Source organism: Lissotriton helveticus, chromosome 10 (genome assembly GCF_964261635.1).
Source record: "Lissotriton helveticus chromosome 10, aLisHel1.1, whole genome shotgun sequence".
NCBI classification, from domain to species: domain Eukaryota; kingdom Metazoa; phylum Chordata; class Amphibia; order Caudata; family Salamandridae; genus Lissotriton; species Lissotriton helveticus.
Window position 1 is genome coordinate 355,191,870 of NC_136071.1, and position 27,930 is coordinate 355,219,799.

Sequence of the window (27,930 nt, forward strand, 5' to 3'; positions counted from 1 at the left end):
AGCACCGCAGCCTATTGCTGCAACACAGCATGTTACACAGCAGATATACCAGTATGCACAGTCTGAGTATCCAGAGTATCAGCCATACTCATGAAACAGCCTAGAGAGGGAGGTAGGCTTGCCTCTCATCGAGATTCCTGTAGATCAAGAAGGTCCCTATGTTCATAGTCAAGTACTAGGGAAAGACAGAAAGTTTCTGATTGATACAGGGGCAAGTAGGACCACCATTAGTCACGACGAGGTTCCAGGGGCTCCGCTCTCAGGCTCTAGAAATGTTTCCCTTGGATTTTCAGGAAAGCCTATTGTAAACGAGATATCTAAGCCAGTTACTCTAGAAGTAGGTCCATTGTCCCGCACTACTGATCTATTGCTTACGAAGTCATGTCCAGAAAATTTGTTAGGTATTAAGACACTGAAAGAATTAGGTGCAGTTATTTGCTGCTCCCCAGAGGGAATACGCCTGTTTCTACGTGACTTCAAGGGTCACTATGTATTACGAGATTTTGATCCGAGATTGTCTAATGTTCCGCAGCATCTATGGGCGCAAGGTCCAACTGATGTAGGTTATATGCAAATCACACCCCATCGTGTGACTCTCAAACCAGGTGTAGTGTTACCACGAATCAGACAGTACAGATTGCCACCTGAGGCTGTAGCAGCCTTATCTAAAATTATTGACGAGCTCATGGCTCAAGGAGTAGTTGTAGAAACTGACTCCAATGTATGTAATTCTCCGATCATTCCAGTCATGAAACGTACTGATCCAAATGCACCTCCAGTATATCGATTAGTGATTGACCTTCGAGAACTCAATAAATGTATTATTCCTCAGTACCCAGTTGTCCCAGATATTTCTTCCCTACTGACAGCCATTGATTCCGAAGCCTCATTTTTTACAGTCATAGACCTCAAGAACGCGTTTTTCAGTGTCCCCATTCATCCAGACAGCCAGTTTCTTTTCGGATTTTGTTTAAATGGGAGGAGCTATATGTTCACACGAGCTCCTCAAGGTTTCACAGAAAGTCCTAGTATTTACAGTCAAGCACTTAAAAGACAACTAGACAACATTCACATGCCAACAGACACTGCCCTGCTCCAGTATGTCGATGATCTACTGATCACAGCCCGTTCTGAATGTGCTTGCGAGCGAGCATCGCTTACAGTCCTGTATTTCCTAGCTGAGATGGGGCACAAGGTGTCTCCTTCAAAGCTTCAATTCTGTGTCCAGCAAGTGATCTATTTAGGCCACTTACTGTCCAAGAGGGGTAGGCAGTTGACACCAGACCGTATCCAGTTAATAGCGAGTCTTCCTCAGCCCAAGACACAGAAGGAGGTACGTGCTTTTATCGGCCTTACTTCTTATTGCAGACAATGGATTCCTCAGTATGCATTTCTAGCTAAGCCACTAATACAGTTAACGACACAGGAGACAGCCGTATCGACTGTCCTCCCTTGGACATCTGAACATACACTTAGTTTTAATGAGTTAAAGAAAGCCTTATGCCAAGCTCCAGTTCTAGCTACACCGAACTACAGTAAGCCTTTTACACTTTTCGTCACTGAACGTGAAGGTACAGCATTATCTGTTCTCACACAAGATCAAGCAGGACAATACAAGCCCTGTGCTTATTTTTCGAGCACATTAGATCCAGTAGCCCAGGCTCTGCCTGCGTGCCTTAAGTCAGTTGCAGCCACAGCACTAGCTATCAGACAAAGTGATTCCATAGTATTAGGACATTCCTTGACAGTACAAGTTCCACACTCCGTGGAGGTTCTTTTAAACCGAACACAGACTCAGCACTTGACAATTGCACGTTTAACAGGTTATGAACTGACACTGTTCCAGCCACACATAGAAATCAGACGCTGCAACGTTCTAAATCCTGCTACACTGTTACCGTCAGTTATTTCGAATCCTGCCACACACGACTGTGTGGAAGTAGTTAATATTATGACAAAGCCAAGACAAGATCTGACAGATATTCCATTACCAGATCCCGACCTGACACTTTATGTGGATGGTTCATGTATGAGAACAAGTACAGGAGAACTAGTAGCCGCGTATGCAGTGACTACTGACACTGAAGTTATAGAAACACACCGTATTGACACCCTGTCTGCTCAAGCAGCAGAGCTAGTTGCTCTGACACAAGCCTGCATACACGCCAAGAACCTGAAAGTCAATGTTTACACAGATTCACGCTACGCATTCGGAGTTGTACACGACTTCGGAGTGCTCTGGCAGGAGAGAGGTTTCATGACTTCTCATGGAACCAAGATTCAGCATGGTCTCCTTATTCAAGCTCTGTTAGATGCCATACATTTACCGACATCTATTGCTATCATGAAGTGCAAAGCACATACGAAAGTTACGGACATTATTTCTCAAGGTAATGATCTAGCAGATCGCACAGCCAAGCTTACAGCACAGACTCCAGACATTCCAGTTAATCCGACACAGACACATACTCCAGATCCGACTACCTGTATGACAGTTAAGGACCCTACTCAAGATGTCATAGATATCCAGTTACATGCTACTCCCGATGAAATTAAGAAATGGTCCGAACAAGGAGGGGTCCAGACAGATCAGGGATGGGTAACAAAGGGTAAAGCCACATGGTTTCTCCCCGACTCTATGGTTCAAGTCATTATCAATACCGCACATAGTCCAGCACATTTAGGAGAAAAAGCTATGTTAGACAGTATCCAGAACATTTGGTTCAACAAGCATTTACGAGCTGCAGCCAAGCAGAAAGTCCGTACCTGTATGATATGTTGCCAGTTTAATCCAGGTAAAAGTGTCCCGGTGGAACAAGGTGGATTCCAGCCCCCTGACCACCCTTTTGAAGTCCTCCAGATGGATTATATTCAGATGGAGCGATGTCGAGGTTTCAAGTATGTCCTTGTAGTTGTATGCGCTTTGTCCAGGTGGACAGAAGCATATCCAGTCCCAGATTACACAGCCGCGACCACTGCCAAGCAGTTGGTTCGTGAATTCTTCCCCCGCTACGGACTCCCTAGAGTCGTATATTCTGATAACGGCCAGCCATTCTCATCTGAGCTCATGAAACACATTTCCCTGTTGTTAGGGTACCAGTGGAAGTTCCATTGTGTACGCCATCCTGAAGCAGCCGGTCTCGTAGAGAGACATAACCAGACCCTGAAAATCCGCATCGCCAAAATATGTAAAGAGAAAGGTGTGGACTGGCTAGTAGCTCTGCCAGTCGCTTTGTTTTATATGCGCATGGTCGCACATTCCAGATCAGGTCTGTCCCCGTATGAGGTCGTATTCGGCCGCCCCCCTAATATGTGGGGTACACCTAGACCTCGAAGTATTACCGATGTTTCAAGTAATATGCTGACAGATTACCTAGCTTCCTTGATGTCTGCCCTACACTCTTGTCGTTCACAGGTTGCCGCCGCATTTCCAGACAATACCGAGGTGGCACCGCATGAAATCGTTCCCGGATGCATGGTTCTTGTCCGGAATTTTGATCGTTCAAGTCCGCTGGAGCCTCGCTGGAAGGAGCCCAAACAGGTCCTCCTGGCCACCCGTACTGCCGTCAAGCTGGAAGGCAGGAAGGGCTGGGTCCACCTGTCTCATGTGAAAAGATTTTACGGACTAAAGACTGTTTCAAAGAACATTTCCGAGGATTTTAAGGATTGCCAAAGTACTATTCTTAAGGACTGTCCCGCAAAAGACAATGATACAGATTCCTCCCTGTTAGAGAAAACTCCGCAACAGGAGTATAAGAAGAAATTAAGGTCTAGTAAAATAAGTCAGCCAGTTTGATTGTCTAAGTCCTCCCCTAGGTGAAACGGTTAGACCGGTTTCTGACATGTATAAAATAGACCCCCATAGTGAGAGAGTTAGTCAAAACTCAATCCGATGTATCGTTTTTCTAAGTTTCATATTGTTTTTCAGCCTCATGATTACCTGCACAGGTTATGCATTTTATTTGTGTTTTCCAGTTTCTCATGTGAATAAGTTTTCTAATACTACAGTAGAGCACACGTTTAGTGATCTACCTCCTCATGAACTATCTTATCGTCTTGCTATGCGTAATAATTCCTTTATCCGCATGTTACATTATTCACACCAGACCAGCAATGCCACTAATTGTTGGGTGTGTGGTCGACTCCCCCCTTTCCAGACACCGAAGGGAGTTCTGCCACTCTTTCCTTATCCATTTTCACATAACGGTTCGTGTGGAGCATGGTCCACGTTAACGTCATCCTCAACAGATATGTCTTTTCTTAACAGTACATGTTTTCCAGACAAGCAAGGTCTTCCCCACAGAACAGGGTTAGATCTAGAAAATGAAGTTTATAATTTAGGTAATTATTCTTCGAATTTCATGGTCCTGAATGTTCAGTCTGATACTACTCCAGACTTACCTGCTATGTCAGTATTACCAGTCAAAGGCGAATTATGTGTCCGAAAGAATGGTTCCGTACATGTAGGACATAGTGATTGTACTACTATTGTCAAGTATAGTGACAGTAGGAAATCTATTTTTAAAGCTTCACGTCATTCTTATTTTGTTTGTGGTCAGACCGCATATGTTCGTCTGCCCCTCGATTGGGAGGGAACCTGTTACATTGCCTTCCTACTGCCACCAGTTTTTCTAGCCCCACCTGACTACCATAGGAATTCCCACCTAGTACATACTAGACACAAAAGAGACCTCCCGATTGTCGATTATACTGAAACTGCTCTAGAACAATACATAGATATCAATAAAGGTGTCTTTCCTTATTTAGGTACTGTCGTGAATAGTAAACTGATACGTAGATTAACGAGAACCCTCGAAGCAGTAGTGATTGAGACTACTTCTGCTCTAGGTAACTTAACCGAAGAGCAATCCTTTATGAGAATTGTCGTGCTCCAGAATCGTCTCGTCCTTGACGTCATACTGGCCGATAGGGGCGGGGCATGTAGAGTCATCGGATCTAGTTGCTGCATTTTCATTCCAAATAACGCACCGTCTGTTTATTCAGCTATTACCAGACTCCATAATATTGCCCATATGTTACACCAAGATCCAGGCACCTGGACATGGTCCGGTTGGTTCTGGAATATGATTTCCGCCTGGGGATGGAAAGTATTGTCTTTTCTAGGTATTGCAGTAGCGATCATATTCAGTTGCTGCCTCTGTATACAATGTGGCCCTGCGATTTGTGGCATTTGTGCTACCTCTTGTATTCCTAGTCCCAAGTCCCGTTCTAAATCCCGTTCCAAGACAATTCGAGACGAGCAAATGATACTGTATGAAATGATAGATGGTATCATGAATATTGATGTTTCCTGATGGAAACGTAGTGACAAGGAGGGAATGTGGAAAAGTAAATTTTGCCATGTTCTGTGTCCCTACGTGTTCCCCATCTTATGTTATGTGTGCATGATTAATATGCATATGTATTCCCCATGATCGATTAAAGACGCAATTACAGTTGTGTCCATCTCTAGTATGCCAGTTTCCAGTTCTCGTGAAAGCTACGAGTATTAGGCCTATGTAAAGTTACGTTGCCACGTTTCCCAGTGTGCACGTTATTTCATTGTAAAGTCCCCGTTTCTAGGCCTCAAAAGGGCCCGGACACCAGATTCAGCTCCTGTCTCCTGAGCCCTCGCTGAGGAGCGATACAGCCCCCACCTGTGTTCCTGACCCTTCACTTACTTCCTGCCTCACAGTGCCCGGCTCGGCCTGGCTCTGCCTGCTAGTCTGCCAAGAGTATGTTATGATTCTAGTTATCAGTCCAGCCCTCCTTCTCTGCATTCCTAAACTACTGAATCGCATCAATAGTTTCCGTCATTGTCTAGCCTTTACGTCTCCATGTAAGAGAAATACTGCATTTATGGTCATTTAATATTCTTCATCACGCACTACATGTAGAATAATGCATGCACCAGTCTTAGAGTCTGTTAGCCTTTACCCCGATAACTTTTGGATTCTATCAACATGTTCTCTAAACATCAGATACTAGATATTGTTTAGGTACATGTCGCCCTGACTCTCCAGACTCCAGTCTCTGCTCCTAGTACAGAGTTCATAGCCCCCAGCTTCTCCTAGTAACACGTCATTGTCAGTTTGCGCGCACCATTAGGTTAGAGGTCCCGGCTCCTTAGGTGGCCCCCTCCATGTTTCCGCCCCATTTATGACATATTCTGTTACGTTTACATCACATGTCCATGTATACGCCTCTTGTTACACCCACTTTCACCCTTATCTTTCGCGACTGCTATTGACCACACCCACTGCTCCGCCTATCATATGTATTCACTGTAATGCAACTGTTTTAGTATATATGCTTGTGCATTGTTATTAAAAGTTATTCCCTTTTCCTTGATCCTGCCCCCGGCAGCGCTGCCATCCTGTCCCCGTGCAGGTTGTCCTGTTCCTGTCCTTTTATGCTGTATTAAACCTGCAAACTCCTACTACCTCGAATCTTGACTCTTATTTATTGAGCTATCTGTTATTTGCTATGTCCAGTCAAACCTAGATCCGGTATTATTTATTTATATACCACAGATGGGTTCGCCAGCTTCTTCTCGTTCAGATTCAGGTCCGAAGAGGTCTGGAATAGAGCCTGTGTGTTGGCTCTGCATGTCGAGTCGTCGGGCCCGACGGACGCGAAGAGTCTTTTTAGAGCGGAAAGCTCAGCACGCATCGCAGTCCTGTTCACTGCGTTCCGGTGACAAACAAGGTTGCAGACATTGTGTGTGTCGGTGCGCTGGTATTTCAAGTGGCACCGAGGGCAGAACTTAAAGGGAGCTTGTTCCATTGACGGCGATTCAAACCGGGGGTTAGGCCTGACGGCCTACCGCAAGCTCTCCGATAGAAATTTGTTTTTAGCAATAACACGGTCCGCGAAGAAAGGGAACGCGATCGGAAACAATACCGTTGAGGGTGAATGTTGTATGCGCCGAGAGGAACCAACGGATCGGGGTCGAACCAGAGCGTAGCGAGTCACATCCAAACCCGATGGCGGAAAAAAACAATCTGAAGATGGAGTCGATGACCATGCGCACTATCAACGAAAGGAGGAGTCACCTACCTCGTGACTAAGAAGACTTCTTTGAAGAAAAACAAAGTGGAAACATCCGGACCTAACAATAGATGGCGATCTATTTATAAGCATGTGCTCTACAGCGCACATGCCTCGAACATAGGCTTTCTGCAAGTCCAACGCCACCATCCAGTCTCCGGGGTCGAGGGCAGACAGGACCTGAGCTAATATGAGCATTCTGCACTTCTGCTTCTGGAGGAAGCAGATGAGGGCCCTGAGGTATAAAATAGGACACAGGCCTTTGTCGTTCTTGGGTACCAGAAAGTAGTGGGAATAGCAACCAAGACCTACTTCTGGCGCGGGGACCCTCTCTATAGCTCCCTTCGCCAAGAGAGCTGAGACTTCCTGGCAGAGTAGCGCCAAATGATCCTCTGACATGCAATCGAAAGACAGTGACATGGAGGGAGGGGTAGTCTTGAAGGGGAGAAAGCAGCCCCTTCGGATAATTTGCAAAACCCATCTGCCCGACATGAGGGATTGCCAGTGCGGGAGGTGATGGCGAATCCTGCCTCCCACTTGCAGTTGATGGGCCTGAAACGTCAGACTAGAAAGGTTTGGAGGCTGCGGCGGGGTGGGTGGGGGGATTGGCCCCCCACTGTCTCCCAGACCAGCGTGTTTGGTGGCTCCCATGTCCACAGCCATGCAGAGGCTGGGCAGCTTGCGTGAACCAGTGGCTAGGCTGGGCTGGAAGTTGTTGGGGGCCCTTTCTGTAGCCACGAAAAGGACAAAAATCAGACTAGAGTGGGTAATAAGGCGCAGCGAGGCCCAAAGATCTGTCCGTAGCCCGAGAATCTTTAAAACAGTCCAGGGCCGAGTCAGCTTTGTTGGAAAAAAGATGGCCATAAAAGGGCATGTCCATCAAAGTTGACTGGACATCCCCCAAAAAGCCAGATGTCCTCAACCAGGCGTAGCACCTAAGGGCTACAGACGTGGCAATCGTTCTGCCCAGTGAGTCGGTGGCATCCAGTCCACATCTTATTGTGAATTTGGCTGCATCCGCCACTGCCTGGGAGAGAACGGCCGGGGCCTCCTCAGGGCACTGAGGCAGCAACTGCGCAACCGTATCCCAGATGGTATGGGAGTATCAGCCCAAGAGGCACGCAGTATTCACGGACCGCAGTGCCAAGCTGGACGAAGAGAACATGTGCTTCCCAAGACGGACCAGCGTCTTAAATTCCCTATCTGGAAGGGCAGAAGGGAACGTGCCCTTTGAAGAAGAGGCTTGGACCACCAAGATTTCGGGGGAAGGAGTGTTGGGTTAGAAACACTGGGTCACCTGGGAAAGGGCGGCGGGCAATCGTCCTCTCCACAGGAGCCCCTGTGCTGGGCTTGGACGAGGTGCCCAGTAGGACGTCAGTGAGGGCTTCATTAAATGGCAATAGGGGTTTAGAAGTGGACGCTGCAGGCTGAAGCACCATTGTCAGGAGGTTAGACCTGACTGGCACTGAAGGGAGCTCAAGGCCCAAGGCCTCGGCCACCCTTCGCACCACCACAGCATAGGACGCTCCCTGCTCCATACCCACGGTAGGGGGAGAAAGCAAGTCAATGTCTGAAGAAGTTTCCAGACCACCTGCATCACCCAGGTCCTCTCGCTGGTCCGGTTCCTGAAGCTGGTCTGTTAAAGGGTCCAGCGACCCCTCCCAGTCCTCATCACCACCCTCTGATTGGTAGGCAACACCAGGGATGAGCAGGGGAACAAAAGTACCCTCCAACGTTGGTCAGGCTCCAACTTGGGAATGAAGAATGGGACGGTGCCGGGCGGGGGCATGACCAGCACCAGGGGTTTCGTTGCCGGGTTCAGCGCCGGGGAAGGTCGAGTGAGATTGAGACGTCGATCTGGATCCAGGCCGAAATCCGTGAGGACCCTCGCCAGCATCGAAGGCCCAGGACCCCCGACCCGCTCCACGGAACCGGAAGGTGCACGGGCGGAGTTGGGCTGTCCAAAGACGAGGTGTAAGGCCTCCTAAAATTGACGGAGTTGGGCAATGGATGCTCCGGCTCCCGGAAATGGGGGGAGACGCGGTGTCGTCCCTGTATCAGGCACCAGAGACAGAACCTTTGAGCATTGACACTATGAATCCTGCATCGCGTCATCCGACCGATGGGGAGAAGGTGAAGAGCGATTGTGCTTCTTCGCCTTCTTCTTGTGTTTAGACTTGCCCGTTGACCTCGATGACTGAGTGCGACAAGGAGTGGGGGCTCCGAACACACGGCCTTGGGACCTTCCTCCTGAACGATACCTTGAGTGACGTGGAGCCGACCACCAGGCCTCCAGTAACTTTCGGGACTGCACCCGCAAAGTCTTCGAATTCATGGCCCGGCAGTCGGAGCACGACTTTGGGTCACTGTCCAGACACCACAAGCACACAAGGTCAGGGTCCGTCACACACATCATCCTGAGACGGGCACCGCAGGGCTTAAAACCGGTACGACGTAGGGACATTCCTCATGCACCAGGAGGCAAAGGCTCGAAAAGACAAAAACCATTGAAAAAAGCTCGCCAAGGGGTAGCTCTCTCCGAATCTTCGCTAGGCTGGCGTGGGAAAAGAAAGTACTGACATCAGCGCGCAGGGGCGGTGTATAGACGGCACTACGTCCTCCCGGTGATCACGAGACCGCCCACAGTCATGGAGTCGACCAATGCCACCTACAGATGTGCAGGGGTACTGCTAAGAAAAATCTCCGGATCCGGTCTGACACTGGGGGAAAATTCTAAGGTAAGGAATCTACAACTAACTGTCTCTCAGATATGGTATATTTGAGTCCGTTTTTTTTTTGGGAACTTCTTTTTAACAATTCTCCTCAAGGAGCTCACATATAAACAACAAGCATTGGCAAAGCCAATCAATTTTGCCGATTGGAGAGCCATTGGCTTTGTCAATGGACTTTAATAAACATCTGAAATAAATTGTTGACTAGCTTTGTCATACTAGCAGATGTTAGGAAGAGAGGACGTCGTGGAGATTACAGGAGTGGAAATGTCTACACAAGGTACAGTATGAATGTGCTTAACAGGTAACATCTGGTTGTAAATGGATTTCTTTGAATCCAGGCTTGTTGTAAGGGCTGCTTTACTGCCTGCAACGAATCAAGAGCAAAAGCGGTGTGTGTAAGGCAGGGGCAAAAGCAGGCGGGAACTGTAAGATCACCTGCCATGACTATGTCCTCCGGGCGCCTTTGACAGTCGGTACTGTTCACTGGTAAAAAGCTTTTCAAACGAGCCTAAGATAAATATATTACAATGAGATATGTGAGCATTCTTTACCCTTGTGGGTATTTATACATTGTCAATAGCCCAGTAATGTGATATTTTGGCGCCATGAGCTCTCCAAAGCAGGAACTGCCATGCAGCTGAGGGGATTAATTTCAAGAAGGTCTAGGACCCCACCATTTCAGGGACATTTGAGACCTAAAAAGGCATATTAAATTATAATGTGCCATTTCTCGAGACTCCATTAAATTCCAACAGACCTGAGAACCTACCAAAAAAAGATCACCAAGCACCCCTAAAAAAAGACGCAAACTTATTTAATGCACGTACATACATTTAAAGCAGGGGCAAGGAAAATTACTGCAGTTCTTAATTTGAAACATTGTTGCAAAAAAAATGAGATCCCTCCATAGGGGCCTGTACTGCTTCTCGGAGAGGGCTAAGGAGGGAAAAGTAATTTTTGTTAATCCGGCAACTCACCAGAGATCTTGATGCTCGCTGCTCTTCTCTCGATTCCTTTGGTTTTCTGCTTAAAGACAGTGGCGTAACAAAAGCCCCCACAGCCCCCGCGGTGTGAAGGAGCCCGAGCTCTGGGGGCCCCCTTCAGCACGGGCAGGTCCCTGACTTGAAAGCTCTGGGCAGGTTCTGGAGTGTGGGGAGCCCCCCTCAAATTTCGTAAGACCACTGCTCAATAAAACCCAATTTTACAAATGTCCGGGGTCAAAACAGCAGACGAGAACCAGTCCCTATTTTTGTATGTGCCACAGCTTTAAGCATTTTTTTTTTAAATCCCTCAAAACTCAGGAATCGGCAAACTTAAAAAAAAAAACTAAATGCAAATCAGGTAAAAGTCAGAGAATGCGTTCTCCATAAGCTTAAAATGCTTCTCCCCGGAACTGGAAGATGGGCAAGAGAACGTCTTTTTTTCAACTCCCACATGTGACAGTGAGAACTGAAAGCAGCTGCTCTGAATGATTAACAAAAATAAATAGATTCACAGGATTTTCTGAGCTCTGAGCGGTTGCTAACCCGAGCACTCGTGTTAAGAGCTCAAAATAAAAAAAAGTAGTTCCAAAAACAAATGGTAAAATGGTGACTAGTGAATTGATATAGTAATTGGTCCCTGCTCACGGGGAGGGATAAACACAGCAAGAGGCACGGCGCATGCATACCATGGACAAAAGGGTAGAAAGATTAGGAGAGCCATAGATGGGCAGGCTGAAGCTCAAAAAGTATACACAACATGACTCTTTGACTCAGTGCATTTCCTGTTTAGAGCCAGGAACTAACACACATCTGCAATACAATAAGTCTCGCACTTACGCGAGTTTGAGCTATTGGCATTGTAAATGGAAATGCTTTTTATTTATGTTTTAGTTTTTAAAACATTAGTAAACCGCATTCTCATTTTTTTTTTTGCAGAGTTTTATATAGCGCGAACTAGAACCAAACCGAATCAGTTATCAGAGCGCTTTACATAGCACCAGTTACGTTACATGAGGACACACTTTCATTTTAGGCACGGGGAGATTAAGTGATTTGCCCAGAATCACAGAGGGTTTTTGGCGTCGTTACCGAGACTCGAACCCAGATCCCCAGGTCCGAGGTCGAGCGCCTTAGCCGTTAGGCCAACCCCTCTCCCCATAGCTTAAACTCTTGCAAATGCAAGACCTATTGCATTCCAAATGCTTGAAGGCATTGCTGAGTTGCCCCCTTCTGTCTCCCATGGCCCCTGAAGAGCCCCCTGTTGGCTTCAATTTATATAAACAAGCCGGTGGTCACAAGTGCGCACGAGAGACCCTGCTGCCCTCCTGCAGTAAGAGAAACTCAATAAAGACAATAGTGCCTACAGACTAAAGAAGACGTACCCTGTAACAACCAAAGTAAAAGGACCAGTCCTCATGGGAAGTTACAAATGAAGACAAGGCGGTACTAAGGAGGGACTAACAAGCCTAATAACGAGCACAAACCAATGACAAATCTGGGCCGAGAGTGGGTGGGGCTTCAAGTACACACTCCAATACAGCATGGCTTGCAGAGCAGTGCTTGCGCTGCCCAGGCTCGACCTAAGAACTGATGACAAACACAATCAAACAGTGCAAAACCCTACAAGAATATATAACATATTTTTCAAGAATTTAGCAAACAACTCCCACTGTCAGAGATAACTTTATACCACCAAATTCCCAGCAGGATCTAAAATCAAAGGGAGGGCAATTGAAAAAAGAGATATAGGCAAAATCAAAACGGTAATTGGAGAGACAAACACACACACACAGATCAGCTCACCTACACGTTCCACTTTCCTTCTCGTGGCAGATTGGTCTCTGGGGTCTGGAACATGTGGACACATCCAACACTCCTACCAGATACCTTACACTTCACTTAGGTGAGGAGTCCACAATGCTCTTACCATCCCCAGCAAGATTAGTCAGGAGTTATTCCTCAGCCTCAGTCCAAGAAAAACAGTACTGTTAATCCTCAAAATCTACACTAAGATTTAACGTAGAGTCATCATCACTTGCTTTCATTTCTCTCCCTCTTGCTTCTCAGGAATTCTTTTTTTTCTCTTCGCAGTCTTGGGGCAGAGTTCAGAAATTTTTGGAAACAGTGATCACCAATGTACATCTCTTTTTTCTTGATCCCAATTTGTCCTTCATCTCCGGTGAGCTCAAGACATCCATCACTCGTATTGAGATTCCTAAGTGGAATAGGATACACTTAACGTAGATACTTGGCATCATCTGTGTGAGACAACGTTTCACCCATTTACTTGAACGTCTCTGCAGGAATGGAATCTGGGAGACCCCAAATCCTCACATGGAACACTCCCCTTTGGTTGTCAAGAGACTGTAGCCTCACAAGACCAATTCTTATAAGGTCTTCCATATCACATTCTGTCATGCTGAAGATGGCCCGTCTGAGCTTCTATAGTACATTCTCCAGTTTAGTTTTTAGGCCAGTGTGAGGGCTTTGCTACAGCATTTCAATATTCTTCTCACTTGCTCCAAAACGTACGCACATGCATGCTTGGAGCTTCTTTCATGGGTCTCCCCCCGCTGCCTGTCTTGTCTGACTCTGTGCCCCAATATATAATTCTGGGCAGGTTTTTGGAGACAATGGGCTTTTTCCTAGGTCTTATTGAGTTGTGGGCTTTGACCGGCCAAGAAGTCCAACTAACTGTGCAGTGTCAAACTTCCCTTATGGCCTCCAAACAGAACTGTTGCAGAGATTCGACAGTGGTAAACTTGGTTTCCCCAGTTGACAAAGGAACATGCTGCAACTTCATCAGCCATAATCAGAAGACTTTTCCTCTAGGCTAAGCACCCAGAAACAACCAACCAGCCTTACTCTCTGAGAGTAGGATAAGTAAGATGCCCAGTAGAGACAAAAGGCAAAACAAGCATTAGTAACGGCAATAGGTCTCGTCTTTTTTTTTTTATCTGTCAGCTTTGCAGTGGTTACACATTAACAAAAAGAAATGGGGTGACCCCATCAGTCCATGTGCGCGTACGTCAGTAATAATGCAGGTACATTTTTTTCATTTGTTTTATTTAGTGTTCCAAGATGGTGGCTGCCACTTGGAGGTGTACATAAAAACATATATGATTTCTTTTGTGTTTGTTAAAGAAAGCAGTGCAGCCTGGCAGCAAATGACAGCTGTGGTCCCTCAAAATATGTCCCTCAAAATATATAGCACCAAAGAAAGTGTGAAAAAGTCAGACTGGGACAACAATGGAGGAGCTGGTAGGGAAGAGGACAATGCAGCAATGTGGGCTAAGAATGTGGGTTGATGAGCAATGGAGAAGAATAAGATCAGGGGATGATGGAATTAAAGAGAACAAAAGATCAGGTGGAGAAAAAGCTTGCACAAGCTGTGGGTGTGGGGAAGAGGAAGCAATACGGAGCACACAGGAGGAATGTGATTAATTGAAGGGGTGAAGAAATACATGAAGGAGAGAGCAAGAAAACACAGGCAATTATTAAGTGCTAACAAGGCTGTGCTCCAGGGTAGGGAGAAATGTAAGGAGAAGAAGGAAAGCCATCAAATAAGAAGAAAGCAAATAACAGTGACAAGAAAGCCAACTAATGGTAAGCAAAGGGCTGGTGCTAGGCCCACCGTACGTTTTTGGCATTGTTCACTAGAGATCTTTCGCAAACAAGACAGATAAAAGTTGTCTGTAGGCACATCTAAAAATGAATCAAGCTGAAGAAAGGCAGGACTCTGAAGAGCTCCTCCTTACACTTGACTCACGGTAGAAAATATGAGCTATCAAAGACTCTAAAAAGAGTGAACTTCAAAATCCTTTCAACTTATTGAACCAAGTTCGGGTCACATAATATAGTCAAAGGGCTACACACACCGAATGGCTTAAAATAATTCAATTAGTACATATGAGCAGTGCTGTTTAAAGACTGACCACCAAAGATTCCCAGGATGACAGCAGGAAATAATTCAAGCATGTTAATCAATGAAAGATCCAATGCTGGATAAATAATGTGATAACATAGAGTTCTAGAACATTGATCAAATGACTCTGAAGTGGTTGCCTTTCATCAGTCCCTTTTTTAACGCATGATGTGGCCAGATCTTGGAAACTAGCCACAGGATGGCAGTCTGATACCAAATGAGAGTGGACACCAACAATAAATAAAATAATACAAATGGCACAGTGGTGTGAGATACAAACAATCATACTCCACTCCTAACCATTCCTGCAAGTTTAGAAAGATTAAAAAACTAACTGTTTTCAGGTGCAGGACTTCCTTGCTTGTCCTCCACTGGAGTGAAAGTTTTGGCTTTCGGTGGCTCACACACCATGTCCTCATCCTCCGTCAAATCAATGCACTGACTGCTTGATACCCGTGGGCCAGGCAGCTCTACATTTCTGTCTACATGACAAAAAGATAATACATTACTTTCTGCTCTTATTTCTTAATTTTTTTTATTTTTTATAAAAACTGTACATAAAAATTAAGGAACAATATTGAGATGACATCCAATACAATTTCTTTATTGTCATTCATTAGTTTTTAATTTCTGTATGGAGAAAAGTATGAACTCATTAGCAAAAAGCATGGCACATCTAAGTAAAAGTGGACAAACTAATATTTTATATAAATGTATTGTTACTGCATGCAAAATATCAAAAACAACATGAATTTACTGTGCTTTTAAAATGACAATATATTTTGCAGCATAGTATTTGTTTCTATATTTGTTGAGACAGCCATGAGTCCGAAATGGACCGAGAATTTAATTACTAATAACATTTGCAGCACATATGTATACTTGTCTTCAGAGTTCAGGGGAGGGGAAAACCATCCAACTGTTGTGCCAATCTGCTAGTCTAACTCAATAGGGGGATGAGACAATCAGCGACTGCACCAAATGATGGGATGGCAGCACCCCAAAACCTATTTATCATGGCTATGCATCCTGGTCTCAATGCTACAAAAACAGGTGCGATAGTTCAGTGTAGCACATCATCTGATTGTTTTGTGAATTCCTGTTTGGCTTTCTCCAACGTCTTCATAGAGATGAGCTTATTTGTTTTTAGAGGATATTAAATATAGGCAAGCTATCTAGGACATGGCCCACCGCACCGCAACTGTCCTCTATTTAATCAACAGCGGTGCCCCATGTGACTACCAGAGCATGACAATCCTGTTTTTTCACCAACAACAATGCTAGGTCTGAAAATTGTCTTTTGGATTTCTTAGAGTCATACTTAATATGTGCCACTACCCATTGCAAATTTAAAAGTCAAGTTGGGACATTCTCAGACCATACGGGAAAAGTCAGAATCAGATAGACGGCATCTTGGGAAATGTACAGATAGCATTCCAAAGATTACACATAATCTAAAGGGGTTGAAATATGTGTGGTGGAAGTAGTGAAATTGTATTAATGTAAATGTACTCGTTCAAGAGGCTCTGAACACTTGGGCTGTTTTATTCACCAGTTCTGCCCCTTCGTGTGTGTATCCCCTTCAGCTAAGGCAAATAGATATGGGGAGAGGGGCACTCCTGCCGGCTGCCGCGTCCTATTGTTGTATAGCATTTTAGGACACTAGTGTAATTTTCCCGATTCATGCCCTTATATAGGTATAAATCACCTTGTCCTTATATAGGCATAGAAATCATAACCATATTTAAACATAGCCCATGCAGTCCAAATACAGGCATGGCTACTACCACTAGTTCCGAAAAGCCACACGATTTCTTGGAAAACTCGGCTTCAGCAGTCAGGGACTTCCCCTTGCTTGAATATTGATTTATCCAAGAACTCATGGAGTTTTCAAAAAACTTCGACTCTTTGATGACGCTATTATGTCCAACTTTACGTCAAACTCGGCACCTTCAAGGTATAAATATGCCCACACTTGCCATAGCAAACACACAGTGGTTTGGAGCAGTTCGACTATCTACTTGCCCGACGCAGCTCGCTACAGCAAGTGCCGAAGGAAGCCGACCCTCCAGCAGACGCACTGAGAGAGACGCTGTCTTTTCTCTTGTCGAGAAATCCAGGTTCAGTGTTTCCAAGCTCCCCTTGCGGGGTGTTGGTAAATCGAGTCCGGACACAGAGAGATACCAGACCACTTTCATTCTGAACCAAGGTACGGAGCGAATATGCTACTTACCAGAATGCATCTGTTCTTGGCATGTAGAACTGCTGACATTCATATCTATTGCATTAGATCGCCGCCTAGTGTTGGGTCCGGATGATTGCACATTGTTGTCCTGGAGAAGTCTTCGAAGTATCACGGGATAGGTGGCTCCTCCCCTGGACTACAGTGCGCATGGGCATCCTCTCCATCCTCAGATTGTTTTTCGCCATTGTGGCAGAGATGGAGTGTAATACAGTGAGTGATGTCCATGCTAAATAGAAATTCTGAACACTCCACACATTCGGAACACTCCTTTGCTGAACCCTGACCTGAAGACGGCGTTTCTGTTTTATCCCAGGCTCTTTCACCCACGCCTCGCGGTACCCGCTCCGCGGGTCCCGCTTCGCTGCTTACCTGCCTGACTCTGCGGTGGTTCCTGTATCTAGCTGCTCCTGTGGGGTTCTGAGAGGCGGTGAGGCGGCAGGGCTGCGAGCGCGACCCGGGACTCGCTTTCCCAGGAGTCCCTGGGTCTCCGGCCGAGTCACCTGGCCCCGCTCTCCCTGACCGCCCCGCCCCAGCTGCCCAGGTGAAAAGGAGAGAAGGGAATTTTGCCTGTGGAACACTCCTTTGCTGAACCCTGACCTGAAGACGGCGTTTCTGTTTTATCCCAGGCTCTTTCACCCACGCCTCGCGGTACCCGCTCCGCGGGTCCCGCTTCGCTGCTTACCTGCCTGACTCTGCGGTGGTTCCTGTATCTAGCTGCTCCTGTGGGGTTCTGAGAGGCGGTGAGGCGGCAGGGCTGCGAGCGCGACCCGGGACTCGCTTTCCCAGGAGTCCCTGGGTCTCCGGCCGAGTCACCTGGCCCCGCTCTCCCTGACCGCCCCGCCCCAGCTGCCCAGGTGAAAAGGAGAGAAGGGAATTTTGCCTGTGGAACACTCCTTTGCTGAACCCTGACCTGAAGACGGCGTTTCTGTTTTATCCCAGGCTCTTTCACCCACGCCTCGCGGTACCCGCTCCGCGGGTCCCGCTTCGCTGCTTACCTGCCTGACTCTGCGGTGGTTCCTGTATCTAGCTGCTCCTGTGGGGTTCTGAGAGGCGGTGAGGCGGCAGGGCTGCGAGCGCGACCCGGGACTCGCTTTCCCAGGAGTCCCTGGGTCTCCGGCCGAGTCACCTGGCCCCGCTCTCCCTGACCGCCCCGCCCCAGCTGCCCAGGTGAAAAGGAGAGAAGGGAATTTTGCCTGTGGAACACTCCTTTGCTGAACCCTGACCTGAAGACGGCGTTTCTGTTTTATCCCAGGCTCTTTCACCCACGCCTCGCGGTACCCGCTCCGCGGGTCCCGCTTCGCTGCTTACCTGCCTGACTCTGCGGTGGTTCCTGTATCTAGCTGCTCCTGTGGGGTTCTGAGAGGCGGTGAGGCGGCAGGGCTGCGAGCGCGACCCGGGACTCGCTTTCCCAGGAGTCCCTGGGTCTCCGGCCGAGTCACCTGGCCCCGCTCTCCCTGACCGCCCCGCCCCACCCCGCCCTATAGGTTTGGGACTATAAATTTGGAAGCACCTCGCTGCGCGGGAGCGCGCGGGAGCGCCCGGGGCTAAGCCCGGGCAAAGGGCGGGCCCTCTGTGGCCCTCCGTGGCCTGCAGTGCCTGGTCTGGGCGCACCCTATTTAGTACTTTGTATTATAGCCTCGTATTTATTGCTACAGTTATTTCCTGATTGAAGTTATTTGGGGTTATTTTTTCTCTGGGTAGCCCATTTGTTTGCCTTGTGTTCTCTGTTATCCTTGGGACATCTGTTGTGCTATTTTAGTATTTTCTGTTTTTCCTATTTATATATCCTGCTAGAGATGTCCACACGTAAAACTAGGAGCCAGAGAGCTGGAAACGTTAAAACTAAAAAAGTAATTGGTACCTTAGATAATTTTATTTCCCGAACAAACTCTCTGATAGACCAGGGCATTTCTTTAATGGAAAGGAGGGTATCATTGGATCTTGCACACGCAAAAAGATCTTCACTGGGCAACATTGCAATGATACATTCACCGCCGCAAAGTATGACTAATCTTGTTGTTACCTCTGCTGGGAATCCAGATAATGATACTATTCCCGCTAATTGCCAATCACTATCTCTTACTAACGCCCCCGCTATGACTACACTACCCCCTAATATTCCCCATGCTCCCGTGACAGTTAATCATGATGTTATTGATTCATCAATGACGGTTGGGTCCGACACTATTATGTCAACTTCAAATGTCGTGAACCCAACAAATTTTCCTATAGACAATTCCGCTATAACTTTTCAAGGGTCTATGGGTTCTAATTCCGGGGGGGACAATATAGGTGCGGCGACAGTAAATGATGGGATTCTCCAGACACCCATTGATTATATTGAGTCTGACCCTTTAGATTCCACCCCTCATTTATTATCCCTAGGGGTTCCAGGCGATATAACCCATGATAGCAGCCTGGCAAGTATTCTGGATACTAGCGGAAGCAATGATTCATCAACTAATTCAGGAGACGGGCTTGACTCCTTAATGGAGTCTATGTCCAGTTTATTAAAATCCCTGCTTTCGCCTCTGGAGAATAGGCTCTCTAATATAGAACATCAATTAGCTACTATTCTTGCGTTACAAGATCCTAGGCTGACTACCCCTGGCCCCCCTATTCCGGTGGTCTCACCGCCTGTTACTAATACTGGGATTGTTGTTTCCAATCAAACTATGGGAAGCATACCGGCTCCCACAATTATCCCTCCAGCTTCCTCTTTACCGGCAACTAACACAGTGAATAATATTAAACCCTCCACTGCTACATGTTCGAGTGCAGCGAATAGAAATGTAGTTAGCAAAAAGATCCCTAAAAACCCAGCTCCCATTATTCCCCAGTCACAGCCCAGAAAAACCACTCTGCGACGTAACATCAATCTACCACCAGATGCTTGTCCGTATGTGGTTGTTCTGACAGGGATTCCTGAGCTGCCGATGTCCACCTCTGAGCCTTTTTGGGCGATTAAAAATAAAATATGCCACTGGCTCGACAAAAATTACCCTCCACCACCCAACCTAAACAAGAACATACTTATGGTAGAACGGGCACCATGGGTAGGTGGGAAGAAGAAAAGTATAAAGGGTGATTGTGTCGCTATCACGTTTGAGGACCCACGACTGGTAGAATTTATTTGTTCTACTCCTCCCTGTGATAGCAAGTCTGTGGTGTCAGCCAAGCCCCTGTCCTTTTTTTATATGCAAGATGGCTATGAGGATGCTAGATGGAGTTGGATGAGGCCTGCTAGGAAAGGAATGGGTAGAGGTGGAACACACCAGAATCTGCAACAATGGGGAATGCCTGTAGAGGAAGGATGGAACTTAGTCGACAGGAGGAGGGGGCACCAGTGGAAGGGGGAAAGACAGTTCAATGGAGAAGGGTGGGGCCCACAACTCAATTACCCCTTATTCCCATGTTATAATCGATTTAGTGGGCTGGAAGAAGTGGATTGACCACCATCCCAGTGTATTGAAGATGACAGGGACTGTGGGGTACCTTCTCCCGTAGAGTGTGATTCTATTGTTGCTAAAAGAGAGGAAGTCCCTGTCCAGGATAGTATTATTCCAGATCCCTTGTCAGGGGGTGTTGATACTCAGGCCGCCCTGGATACATCTATGCGGTACTCCTCACCTGTTAAAATTTTGTCCTGGAACATAGCTGGCTTAAAGAAAAACTTGCCCGATCCGGAATGGAATAATTTTGTAGAAGATTTCCATATCTGTATGTTTCAGGAAACGTGGTGTTTAGAGCCAGAACATAAACAGGGCTATTCTACATTCTTTGTCCCTGCTACGCAGTCTGGGAGGGGGCGCCCATCGGGGGGCTTAATTATATGGATCAGGATAGCTTTGAACTGTAAGACTACTGTTAATTATGTCCCCTGTAAGGATATTCTCCATATAACTGTTAAAAGGCAGTCAGCCAGGAATGCTTTTGAAATTTTTTGTGTTTATGCCAGGGGGCTCCCAGGGGGACAACTGTCTCCAACATTGGAGCTGTTAGACAACAGGCTTTCAGCCCTCCCCTCTAAATCCTCAGTATTAGTGGGAGGTGATTTTAATTGTACATTTGAGCCTCTTGATGAGGATGAATTCTTGGGCTCTTTTAACAAGTTAGGAAACCAGTCAATTCCATCCTTATCTTTGGCCCCAATTAAGAAGTGGTCGGCTCGAGCCATTCAGTTGAATGCCCTGGTGTCTGCATATGATCTATGTGCCTTAAATGGCCGCACTACATCTGATCGCATGGGCGCCATGACCTTCAATCGAATTGGCTGCCCGTCTAGGATTGACTACATCCTTTTGGATGTATGGTCATGGGCCAATCTGGTTGATATGGAGGTCAGACAGAGGATTGATAGCGACCATAATCCCCTCTGCATGGGTATGTTCTGGGGAGAAAATATTGGTGAGGAGGTCCAAAATGAGTTGATTACTAAAGACCTAGTCCCTTCTAACTGTAATCGTAGGATTAAATGGGATGTGGTTAGGTGTAATGAGGAGACACTAGAGAATATCAGGGTTCTAGTTTCGGCTGCTTCATCCGCCCTGGTGCCAATGAATCAAATTTCATCTCAGCATCAGGGGTCAGTGCTGGCAACTAAGTATAAAGACCTAATAGGGGAGATCAGTATGTTTTTTTCGAAAAAAAAACAAGGGATTCCACTAGTTAAAATGCATGGAAAAAAGGGGAACCCCTGGTATACTGCCTCCTGTAGAGGGAAAAGAAAAGAAATCTCGCTAGCTATTAAAAACAAGGATGCCCCAGCCGCTAGACTAGCTAGAAATGACTATCGCATTAGTATTAGGAAAGCTAAAAAAGATTGGGAAGAGGAACATTGGCAGGCTTTAAAAGAAGCGGCTCTTGGGAAAAATGCCATGGTTTTTTGGAAACTGATCAACGTCATCGATAGACGAGGCGCTGAGCCTATCCCAAACCATATAACTGAGTCCCAATGGTATTCCCACTTTTCGAATCTATACGGCGTAGGCTCCTTAGAAGCTGCGCCAGCATCCCCTTTAATAGGTACCAATTGTTTGGCCCATCAGTATGAGGACTCTATAGACGTATTGTTTTCGCCTCGTGAGGTACAGGAGGCTATCCTTAAAATAAAACCGGGTAAGGCACCTGGACCGGATGGAATACCGGGTGATTTGTTGAAGTCTAATCCATTGGTTTGGGCTGTTTTTATTGTAAATGTTTTGAACCTCATCCAGTTAGGCCAGCAAGTACCGGATTCATGGAAGGGTGCTGAAGTTGTTACTGTTTTTAAAAAGGGTGAAAGAGAGGACCCTGCCAACTACAGACCAATTAGTTTAATTGATGTTATTCAAAAAGTAGTTGGTAGGGTAATTGTAAATAGGATTGAGGGCTGGCTTATGGAAGAAAATATTTTGTCCCACTTCCAAGCTGGATTCAGAAGCAATGTTGGGGCCATTGATCAAGTTTTCAGATTTTGTGCAGTTTTTTGGAAAACAGTGTCAATAGCCAGAGGGAGCCTTTACCTGGCTTTTATTGACCTTAAAACTGCTTTTGACGTAATACCCCGTGCTAAACTTTGGAGTGTTCTACGGGATATGGGGTTCCCTTCCTATCTGCTAAATCTTATCATTAAACTCCATGAGGGCACTTATGCGAAGATACGATGGGGGGCACAGGGACAACTCACTAAGAGTATACCTGTTAATAGAGGGGTGCGGCAGGGATGTGTGATGGCCCCTACTTTATTCTCCCTTTTTATAAATGGGGTGGTGAAACATCTGAATGAGACAGCGGCCGACGCCCCCATTGTGGCCGGGGAGAAAACGCCATCCCTCCTCTTTGCCGATGACACCCTTCTCTTATCTAAAACCCCACAGGCCTTCAAACCCTTCTTGATCAGTTTAGTGTTTTTTGTCAGGAACGGGGACTTACAATAAACACAACTAAAACTAAACTAATGGTTATGACCGCCAAGAAGAAATACAGGAATATCCATTTGTCCTTGAATGGATCTCCTTTAGAGGTGGTCGATGAGTTTGATTACCTGGGTGTTAGGATTAATAATCATTTGAAATGGGAACCCCATATATGTAAAATGGTTTTAAATCTTAAAAGGGTTTCCGGCACTATTTTAAAAAACCAACGTCTCTCTGTAAGTAGGCCAGTTGCACCTGCCTTATCAGTTTATGAGGGGAAAGCAATTGCCGCAGCTGTTTATGGCTCGGAACTGTGGGGCAACGAGAATACCAACGACCACGTCCGATCAGAGAATAAGTTTATGAGGGACTTGGTGTCGCTTCCATCCTCTACCCCACTCAAACCTTTATTCTTAGACCTAGGCAGAAAGTCTATTCGGGACTTCCTTCAGCTCCGTCCCCTTTTATATTGGGTCCGTTTGAGGAGGACCCCCGAATTAGGTAATTATGCCCTAGTGTTAGATGAAATGCTAAAATTAAATACTGCAGGCAAAATAAAGTGGCTAAATGCTTTAAAAAATCTTGTAATAAGCGTGGGTTTAAGCGACGCTTGGGTATCCCAATCACCTCCACCAAAACAAGTGGTGAAAAAATTATATTGGGATTGGATAGAGGCCAAGGCGCTACAGAACCCAAATTGGGGACATTTGACTGAGACTTTTTTGTCCCATAAATGCACCCAAAAATTGGAATTGTTTTTGGATTTTATTCAGATCCCTCGAGAAAGGACTTTATATCTTAAATTTAGACATGGAACATTGCCCCTCAAAACTGTTACATCTAGATGGAACAATAGGAGGGAAGAGGATACAATGTGTCCAGGTTGTATAAATCCCAAGGAATCATTGGGCCACTTTCTTTTTGCCTGTAAGGCATACATCCTACCTAGGAAGAAATGGTTGAAACCAGTGCTAAAGAATCTTGGTATTAGAGATTATAAATTAGCTTTGCGTATTCTTAGCTCTGACACCTCTTCCATGGTTGTTGTCTGTGGGGTTGCAAAGTTTTTATCATGTGCCTGGATTATTAGGACTAAGATTTTAAAAAATGCTCATCAAGTCAATTTTTCCACATAATTCTTAGATGTATTTTTGTAAATAATGAACTGCTTTTATAATTATGTTTGTATTGTATGTTTGTACTTTTTATGATACATGTGTCGAATAAAAGTATAATGACTTGACTTGACTTGAAATTCTGAATGCCACAGCTGCAACAGGCGCCGGGGAGGAGGGTGGTCGATATGAATGTCAGCAGCCCTACATGCCAAGAACAGATGCATACTGGTAAGGAGCATATTCGGTTCGAGGCATGTGGGCTGCTGAATTCATATCTATTGCATAGAATACATAGCAGTCCCTCCATTAGCGGCGGCCGCCCGTGCCAGCTGCAGCAGTCTGAAAAAGTGTTTTGAGAACAGCCTGTCCTACAGCAGCCTGATGTCTAGAGTGTACATCTACGCAGTAGTGTTTTGTAAATGTATGATTAGTGGACCATGTGGCTGCTCTACATATCTCCTCTAGTGGAATGTTCCCTAGGAAAGCCATGGATGCTCCTAACTTGCGTGTGGAGTGTGCACGTGGAGAAATCGTTAAAGTGCGTTTAGCTTTTTCATAGCAAATTTGTATACACTTAACGATCCATCTGGCTATTCCTGATTTTGAAATGGGATTGCCTTTATGCTGTGGAGCGAAGGCGACGAACAGTTGTTTCGTTTTTCTGAAATCTTTAGTTCTGTCTATATAATACATGAGGGCCCTTTTCACATCTAATGTGTGTAGGCATCTCTCTGCAACATTTTCTGGATTTGGGTAGAAAACCGGCAGTTCTATGGTTTGGTTCATGTGGAACTGCGAAATCACCTTAGGCATAAAAGTGGGGTTTGTACGTAAAACAACCCTGTTTGGGTGAACTTGTATGAATGGCTCTTGAATGGAATCTCACAGGAATGTAGAGGTTCAAAGGGTGGCCCCATGAGTCTTGTGAGAACCAGGTTGAGGTTCCAGACTGGTGAAGGTGGAAGTCTCGGAGGGATCACTCTCTTGAGTCCCTCAAGAAAGGCTTTAATTGCAGGTACTCTGAATAGGGATAGGTGCTGCCTGTTTTGCAAGTAGGCTGCTACTGCGGATAGATGTATGCGGATGGAACTGTAAGCCAGATTACATCTGTATAAATGCAACAGATAACAGATAATGTTCTGAATAGATGCATCTAGTGGGTTAATGTCATTATTGTTGCAGTATATGACAAACCTTTTTCATTTTGTCGCATAACATGCTCTAGTCGTGGGTCTTCTTGCCTCCTTTATGATATTCATGCAGTCTGGGGGCAAGTTGAGGTATCCAAATTCTAGGACCTCAGGAGCCAGATCGCCAGGTTGAGCTGTTGCGGATCTGGGTGCTGAATGTCGCCATGGCTCTGCGTCAAAAGTCTGGGTGTTAGTCGCAGCCTTTGATGAGGCACCACGGAAGTTCCACTAGCGTGGTGTACCATGGCTGGCGTGCCCACGTTGGAGCAACCAGGATGAGTGTCATCGAGTGTTGCCTCAGTTTGCGTGCCACTAGCGGAATCAATGGCGCTGGGGGAAAAGCGTACGCAAACTTGCCTGACCAGTTCATCCATATCGCATTGCCCTGCGACTGCGGATGTGGGAACCTGGCGGCGAAGCTTCGGCATTTTGCGTTTTCCCTTGTGGCGAATAGGTCTATCTCTGGATGACCCCACTGATGGAAGTACTGCTGGAGTACTGATGGATGTATCTCCCACTCGTGCATCTGGTGGCTGTGCCTGCTGAGCAGGTCCGCCATTTGGTTGTCCTTGCCTGGGAGGTGTTCCGCCATGAGGAACATGTTCCTCTGAATGGCCCTCTTCCACATGCTCTGAGCCAGGTGAGACAACTGTGGAGAGTGTGTTCCTCCCTGCTTCTGTATGTAGTACATGGCAGTCATGTTGTCCGTCCGGATCAACACGATTTTGTTGCACAGATGTACTTTGAAGGCTTTCAGTGCCATGAAGATTGCCATCAGCTCTAGAAGGTTGATGTGCATCTTCTGCTGCTGTGTCATCCATAGTCCCTGCACTGTGTAATGGAGTACATGAGCTCCCCATCCCTGGAGAGATGCGTCCGTTGTCAGTATTACCTGTGGTACAGGCTCTTGGAACGGTCGGCCCTTGCAAAGGTTGTGTGGATTCCACCAATGCAGAGAGTTGTATGCCCGACCGCTCACCAACACTAGGTCTTTTAACTGCCCTTGAGCCTGGTTCCACTGACGTGCCAAGCACTCCTGAAGCGGGCGCATATGTAGTCTCGCTTGCGGGACTATGAAGATGCAGGAGGCCATCATGCCTATCAACTGCATGAACACTCGTGCCTGAAGCGAGTGTTGAGGTCTGAATTTTTGTATCAGCAATTGCATGCTGTGTATCCGCACTGAATTTGGCTGAGCTTTGGCTGCCAGAGTGTCTATCGTTGCGCCCAGGTACTGCCGTACACGGGCGGGTTGAAGATGAGACTTGGGGTAATTCAGTGAGAATCCCAGATCGTGAAGGAGGTGAATGGTGTGGGACACGTGGCTGGCACACAGCTGGGCCGACTTTGCTTGAATAAGCCAGTCGTCCAGATAAGGGTAGACAGGTATGTGCTGTCTTCTTAGGTGTGCCGCCACTGTCGCCAGACACTTGGTGAATACTCTGGGTGCCGTCGTCACCCCGAAAGGGAGGACCTTGAACTGGTAGTGTTGATCCTGAATGGTGAACCTGAGATACTTTCTGTGGGAAGGGTGCATGGGAATGTGGAAGTACGCATCCTTGAGATCCAGTGTTGCGAGGAAATCTCCCTGACTTAAAAGTGGTAGGACTTGCTGTAAGGTGAGCATGTGAAAGTGCTCTGACAGAATGTATTGGTTCAGAGGTTGTAGGTCGAGTATGGGCCTGAGAGACCCGTCCTTTTTTGGAATCAAGAAGTACAGGCAGTACACCCCTGATCCTTGCTCCGCTAGAGGCACGAGGTCTATGGCTCTTTTTTGCAGCATACTGACGACCTCTTGCTGCAATAAGAGTAAGTGCTCTGCGGACATAGGACGGTGTCTTGGTGGAATGTTGGGTGGAGAAGCTGTAAGCTCTAGACAATACCCGTACTGTACAATATCTTGTACCCACCTGTCTGTGGTGATGGATTTCCATACAGACAGGAACTGTTGTAGTCTCCCCCCGACAGGTGTTAGATGGTCAGGGGGCAGTGACAAGGCGTCACTGTTTGGTATTGGGAGAGGATCTGGAGTTGTTGTTTCCTCTTCCTCTGCCCTTGATGTTATTTCCTTTATATCCACCCCTGGGATTTTTATTGTAGGTGAATTGTGTACCTCCCTTGTTATACTGCGTTTGTTGGGTGTTTTGGCTCCTTGAGGGTCCTCTGTTATTGGAGCGCCGAAAGGAACCACCCCGAAACTGCTGCGACTGCAGAGCTCCCATGGATTTTGCAGTTTGTGTCCTTTTTAATTTTTTCTAGGGTGGCATCAACTTCAGGGCCAAACAAGAAGTCAGTGTTAACTGGCTGATTAAGAATGGTGGTCTGTATTTCCGGTTTGAAACCAGATATCCTCAACCAAGCATGTCGCCTTAGCATGACGCTAGTGTTTATAGCCCTAGCTGCAGTGTCAGCTGTGTCTAGTGCACACTTAATGGAAGCGTTGGAGATCAGCTTCCCCTCCTGAACCAACAGCTCTGCTCCTTCCTTGAATTGTTCTGGGAGGTGCTGAAATAATGTCTCCAGAGTATCGTAGTGTGACCTATCATATCTGGCCAGAAGCACCTGAGTATTAGCAATACGCCAGATGTTTGCAGCCTGTGCTGCCACTCTTTTGCCAGATGTGTCCAGTATCTTTGACTCTTTATCAGGTGGAGGCGCATCTCCCGTTGTTTGCGAGTTTGCCCTCTTCCTTGCATTTGCAACCACCATAGAGTCCAAAGGCAATTGACCTTTAATATAGGTAGGATCCACAGGCGCCGGCCTATACTTTTTTTCTATTCTCGGGTT

The 27,930-nt window shown here is 46.5% G+C and overlaps 1 protein-coding gene across 8 annotated transcripts in view; it reads right to left on the bottom strand.

Moving 5' to 3' along the window:
* LOC144783823 (uncharacterized) overlaps positions 1-27,930 on the bottom strand; it is a 982,913-nt gene that overhangs the window by 47,246 nt on the left and 907,737 nt on the right. For all 8 annotated transcript variants that reach the window (XR_013601608.1, XR_013601607.1, XM_078662569.1 and 5 more), the window contains one exon: positions 15,029-15,175. Coding sequence is in view for 6 of the 8 variants with exons in the window: in XM_078662569.1 (XP_078518695.1) it covers positions 15,029-15,175 (147 nt within the window). In the remaining 2 variants the exon portion in view is untranslated. The remainder of the gene's footprint in view (positions 1-15,028; positions 15,176-27,930) is intronic.